A 6,440-nucleotide genomic window follows, 5' to 3' on the forward strand; every position below is an offset into this window, starting at 1 on the left:
ACAGCTTGGGTTTGGATTTCACCAAGCTCAAGCTCACAGTAGGCCTCATGAGCCAACTTGCAAAGCAATCCATGGGCCACCACGCAAGCTATCTTATAAGCACTTGGACTCGCCCCGAGGGCACATCTCCAAGTGGTAAAAGGGGAGGGTGGAGAAATCCAACTTTACTTGAGGCTGCTGCGTCAAGGGTTCGAATCTTGAAATATGAATTTGGCTCTTGGGTAAGTACAAGTGTACAAGCAGCCTTTCACCCTGTACCCTTGGAGGCATAACCTGCGATTTACCTCCCTCACGATACTCCAGGACAGGGGTAGTGGGGGACCCTTAAGGTTAGGGTTTAACCTTTTTTATAAGCACTTGGACTCTTACAGCTCACATCGACGATTGAAGATCTGAAGCCTGCAACTCCACCTACTACTATCATCAAATCAAATTCAGAATGAACTTCTGAATTTTTTTCCTATACGAATCTCTTACAAGGTTTGAAATTATATTAGTAACTTTTTTTTCCTTTTATGAATGTATTTCAATATTATAGAATTAATAAAATATAAAAATATGGATATAGGAGTTTTTTAGGGAGTATAAATAAATAAAGGGAAAATTGTAGCAGAAGTCCCTCATCTTTTCATTTTTTTACAGATTTTATTCTAACCTTCATTTTGTGTCAGAGAAGGTCTTTAATTTTTCCATTCAGATGGACTTCAAGTGCATATTTATGAAAAGTTAGAGAACTTCGTTGACACAAAATAAATGTTAAAATAAAATTTGCAAAAAACGAAAAGATTAGAAACCGTTACTACAATTTTTCCATAAATAAAAGCAAAAGCTTTATATTTAAGCAAAGAAGGCCATTTTAGAATTCGTTTGATTGAACTATTGTTTTTACTTTTATTTTTAAGAATAGTTTTTTGAGAAGGCATAACTAATTTGAAAAAGAACTTCCTAATCCGGAAATGTTTTTAAAGAAAACTACATATAACAAATTTTCTCTAAAAACTCTACTAATTAAAAGAAGAACTTTAATATTAATAAGCTAAACAAATATAAAAATAATTTTTGAATTTCAAAAATTCTTTGGCCCCGTTTGAGCCTCATTATTTGTAAATTATAATGAAATGAATAGTATTTTTTTTAAAAATGAGTAGTTAAAATTTTTTTAATTTATGTATAATATTATTTTATTGAAAATTGTGTGATTAAAGTAGGAGAGAGAAAATTTTAATTTTATGTAATTAGAAGTAATGGGGCTCAAACGGGGACTTTATTTCTCCCAAGTCAAGTCGAACGATGTCTTAATAATTAAAAGATATTCCTCCGTCAAATAGGTTTGTAATTTGGCCTAATTTCTCATCAGGCAAAACCCTAGTGGGCAATACAGACTGCGAGAAAAAGAAAAAATGGAAGGGAGAAAACCCTAGAAGTACTCCGAACGACGACGTGGAGATCGAGGACATGGAGTGGAACGAGGAATTGCAAGCTTTTACATACCCGTGTCCTTGCGGCGATCTTTTCCAGATAACTAAAGAGGATTTGCGGATCGGCGAGGAAGTTGCTCGGTGCCCTAGCTGCTCTTTGTATATTACGGTTATCTACAACATCGAGGACTTTCAGGAGTCCAAGAGAAAAATTGAGCCCGAGAAGCAGCAGCCCGTAGCCGTAGCTTGAAATGTTTCAGGTTTCAATTTTTTATAATTTTATTTGTAGGTGTGAGAGGAACTTAATGTTAAAAAAAGAAGAGATTTTCGTAGATTTGGTTTAGATTGGAGGGTTTGTAAAGGCTGAATTTTTGTACTATTTAGAGAAATAGACTAGTTTGAGATTTGATATTGAAATACTATTTACATTTAATATATATTGTTTCAAAGTAGCCCAACAGAATTTAGCTTGAGAATATAACTACTGACATTTTTATTTTTTTTTAAATACATGGTTGGATTAGATTATACACGTGATATGCAACTGAGCAGAATGACGAGTTCATCGTTAAGAGACAGTTTTGCATGTATTTCATGGAGTAATTGTTTAGAATTATTTAAGATCTTCTGGAAGATATTTAAGGGACTTGTTAAAACCCAAACTTGGGGCGAAATTTCTTCTTGGCCTAAAGAAAAATAAGGTTTAATGCGCTGAGTATGTCTTCACCAGCTTAAGTTCCGGGTACAAACTTAACTTGGAGAAGGGACTTGTTTTGGAGTAGATTTCTGGTTGTTTTTTGTGTTTCTTCTTTGTGTAGTATTTGTAAATTTAAAATAGACAAGTACCTGACTATCATGTTGTCTGTGTCATTAATTGTAGCTTTTGCATTTAATTCCTCGTGGCGACAAGCTGAACTTAACGTCACCTGTTCTCATGTCACAACAAAAGCTCGGTCTTGAGTAATCATGGTCTCATGCTTGAATTTCCTTTTTTTTTTCCAATTGACTTGTTTCTTTGAAATGCGCATAAATTTCTAATGAGTTGGAGAATGGTTTAATCTTTTTCTATATTGAACATGTCGAATAACACTAATGCTGTTAGTTTTTGAATATGTAACAGTTTAAATTCATAGAGAAAGAGTTTTGAATGTAGAAAGTGTGGAAGATTACTGTGTATTCATTATTTTCTTTCTTTCACCTTGCTGAAATGATTACATAGCTTGAGTATTTATACTACAAAAGAAGGAATAATAAAAAAAAAGAATCTGAAAAAAATATACACTATACAAATGCACGTGAAATGCACTCTCAGGTAACAATTTCATAACAAACTTTTCTTCTATCCTTCTTCTAGAATGCTTAGCCGCCTCTCTTCTAGATAATTCCCAACTTGTTGATCTGACAGCTCCTCGCAGGCATGCCGATGTGTACTATTTTCTAATTCCTTGCAGTCCAGTTCAGCTAATCCTTTGTCCAACTAAGCAGCTTCTCTTTTGTTCCTCAATAGCCCCCCGCAAGATGGAGAGTAGATAACTACTACTCCCATCTTGAACATATATGAGTAGAAGTTCTAAGAGCCTAAACTCTTGGTAAGAATGTCTGCCACTTGGGATTTGCTGGTTACATGTTCGGTTGAAATGCTCCCCTCTTGAACTTTATCTCAAATCAAGTGGCAATCTATCTTTATGTGCTTTGTTCTCTCGTAGAAAACTAGATTTGTAATGATATGTATAGCCGATTTGTTATCACAGTACAATATTGCACTTTGTGGATTAGAAATTTGCAAGTCCTAAAACAAGTATCTAAGCCAAGTTAATTCACAACATACATTGGCTATTGCCCTGTACTCTGCTTTAGAGGACCTTGCGACACTAAAAAATTCCCCATAAACACACAATATCCTGTCACTGACCTTCTATTGTCTGGACAGGCACCCCAATTCGAGTCATTGTAACCTTTAAGCTGGATTTCAGAGTTTGCTGGGTAGAATAATCCTTGCCCTGGTGGTCTCTTTAAGTACCACAAAATTTTGTGTGTTGCATTCAAGTGTGGTAGTCTAGGATTATCCATAAACTGACTTAGTAATTGTATTGAATATGCTATATCAGGCCTTGTGATGGTAAGATATGATAGCCTTCCAATCAATCTTCTATAGAGAGCTGGTTCAAGTAGAAGATCTCCCTCTTCCTTAGACAATTTCAAATTTTGATCTAGAGGAATTTTGGCAGGAGTTGAGCCAATAGTACCTGAATCTCCAAGGATGTCCAAAGCATATTTCCTTTGACATAAGTAAATCCCTTTTGTTGATCCGGCAACTTCAATACCAAGAAAGTATTTCAATTTTCCAAGATCTTTGATTTTGAATTGGTTATCAAGACAACACTTCAATTGATTGATTGTCTCTATGCAATTCCCAGCAACTATTATATCGTCCACATATGCTAAGATGGTTGTAAAAGAAGTGTCATTTCCTTTTGTAAACAAACTATAATCAGCTTTGGATTGCAAATACCCCTGTTGAATGATGAAATTCGAAAGTTTTGAACACCATTGGCGAGAGGCTTGCTTAAGTCCATAAAGACTTTTCCTAAGTTTGCACAATTTCATTCTCCCTTTACTAGGATATCCAGGGGGCAAGTCCATGTAGACTTCCTCTTCTAAATCTCCATGCAAAAATGTATTATTAACATCAAATTGATGTAGAAAACACCCTTCTACTGCTGCAATTGCTAACAAAGTTCTAACTGTCGCCATTTTTGCCACAAGTGAAAAAGTCTCGTGATAATCTAACCTTTCTTGCTGTGTGTATTACTTTGCTACAAGTCTCGCTTTATGCCTTTCTATACTCCCATCAGCATTAAATTTAATTTTATACACCCACTTGCAGCCTATTGTTTCTTTACCAAGAGGCAGGTCAACAATCACCCAAGTGTCATTAAGCTGAAGGGCAATAATCTCAATCTTCAAGGCAGTTCTCCATTCAAGAGATGTACTAGCTTCTAGATAGGTTTTGGGCTCGGTATATGAAGTTATTGAAGTCACAAATGCTTTATATGGTGTAGACAGATTTTCATAAGTTATGCTAGCATTAAGAGGAAAGGGATTACCTGATCGAGTTGGTACCTCTTAATTGTTCAACAACTGAGATGGGGGAAGTGAAGTGGTTTGCTGACATATGAAGTCTTGGAGGTGTGCTGGAGCCCTTTTTATTCTATTTGACCTACAAGGTAAGTGTCTATGAGTGATTTGTTCAGATTTTGATTGATCTATAGAAGTGTCATCAGGTTCGTCTACTTCATTTGTTGGCAAACTGGGTAGTTCAGGAGTGGCTATGTCTGTTATATGGGGATTTGAGTGATTAGTGATGTTGGGATTGTGAAGGATGGGGAGATTGGTATCTGATATGATAGGATTTTGAGTATAACCGAGTTCATTAGGCTTGGTAAAGAGTCATGATAATTCCCCTTTTCAATTTTGAATGGAAAAACAATTTCATGAAAAATTACATTTCGAGAGAGAAAAATTTTTCATTGTCTAAATCCAGTAGCTTATATCCTTTGGTGCCGAAAGGGTATCCAATGAATGTACACTTTTTGGCCCTAGGATCAAATATATGCCTACCTTGCACAAGAGTAGTGGCAAAAGACAAACATCCAAAAACTTTGAGATGATTGTTATTTGGTTTGGTTTTGAAAAGAATTTCAATATGACTTTTTGTGATTTAATGAAGGAGTTGGAGTTCTATTTATCAAATAAACAGCTGTTAGGACACAATGATTACAATATTTTAAAGGAATACCACTTTGAAACCTTAATGCTCTTACAACGTTCAAAATGTGCTGATGTTTTCTCTCCACAGTTGCATTTTGTTGTGGTGTTTCCACACATGTTGTTTGATGCATAATCCCATTTTGTAGGTAAAAATCTTTCATGTTAAACTCCCCTCCATTATCACTTCGAATGACTTTTACCTTTGTTTCAAATAGATTTCCACCATAGTGCAAAAGTGCTGTAAATTAGAGGTTGCTTCTGATTTTAGTTTTAACATGTAAATCCAAATGCATCTCTGAACTCGTCTACAATAGTTAAAAAATATTTAGAACCATCATGACTAACTTCATTACAAGGACTCCAAATGTCACAGCATATTAACTCAAAACAAGCTTTGGTTCTATGCTGGTTGATAGTAATAGGCAACCTGTGTTGCTTTGCTAATGGACATATTAGACAAGGTTGATCATTGAGTGATTTAGGAATGTAATCATTAGCATTCAAATGAAATTGAGGATAAGAAGAATGACCCAGCCTATAGTGCCATAGGTCAAAAGTCTTTACATTGTTGACAGAAGTAAGAAAGCTAGCTTTTAGGTTGTATTTGAGTAAGGCATCAAATAGGGCTGAAGGGGAGACCTCCTTTTGTAGCACTTGGTAGAGTCTTTGCTTCACCTTACCCATTCCAATCGTTGTCCATCTCAAGAGGTCCTGAATGTAACAACAATCAAAGACGAAAATAAGACAACAATTTAGTTGTTGAGATAGTTTCTTGGTTTAAATCAAGTTGAAAGAAAAATGATGAACACAGAGAATATCACTGAGTGTGAGTGATTTTGTGACTTTTCTTGTTCCTATGTGAGTAACAGGTACTACTTCCCCATATGGTAGAGCTATTCAGGATGAGACAGCAGCTTGAATAGAGTGAAATAGAGTTTTAGAACAGATTATATGATCTGTTGCCCTTGTATCTAAAATCCATGGAATGTCACAAATTTTATGAGGTTTAGAAGTAAAGGCAGTCAAAGAACATATACTAGAAATTTTATGACCAGCAGAGGATGATGAAAGCATGTTTTGAACATTATTTTGATTGCTGGCGGTAGGTTTTAAGAGTGCCAAAAGTTGTGAGTACCTCTCTTGAGTTAATAGCATATGAGGTTTGTCCTTTACATTCTCTTGATCAGAAGTTAGAGCTGTAGTCACGTGATTCACCATAGGTCTGGCCTTCCCACTTGACTTGTGGTTTAC

General features: G+C 35.5%; 1 protein-coding gene across 1 annotated transcript in view; it reads left to right on the top strand.

Annotated features, from left to right (window-relative positions):
• LOC111379338 (diphthamide biosynthesis protein 3-like) overlaps positions 1 to 1,870 on the top strand; it is a 3,988-nt gene extending 2,118 nt beyond the window's left edge. Inside the window, exon 2 of the mRNA XM_023002701.1 lies at positions 1,310 to 1,870. Coding sequence (XP_022858469.1) covers positions 1,310 to 1,668 — 359 coding nt within the window. The 3' untranslated portion in view covers positions 1,669 to 1,870. The remainder of the gene's footprint in view (positions 1 to 1,309) is intronic.
• The last annotated feature ends 4,570 nt before the right edge of the window (positions 1,871 to 6,440 follow it).

This window comes from Olea europaea, chromosome 3, assembly GCF_002742605.1.
Source record: "Olea europaea var. sylvestris chromosome 3, O_europaea_v1, whole genome shotgun sequence".
In the NCBI taxonomy this organism is placed as follows: domain Eukaryota; kingdom Viridiplantae; phylum Streptophyta; class Magnoliopsida; order Lamiales; family Oleaceae; genus Olea; species Olea europaea.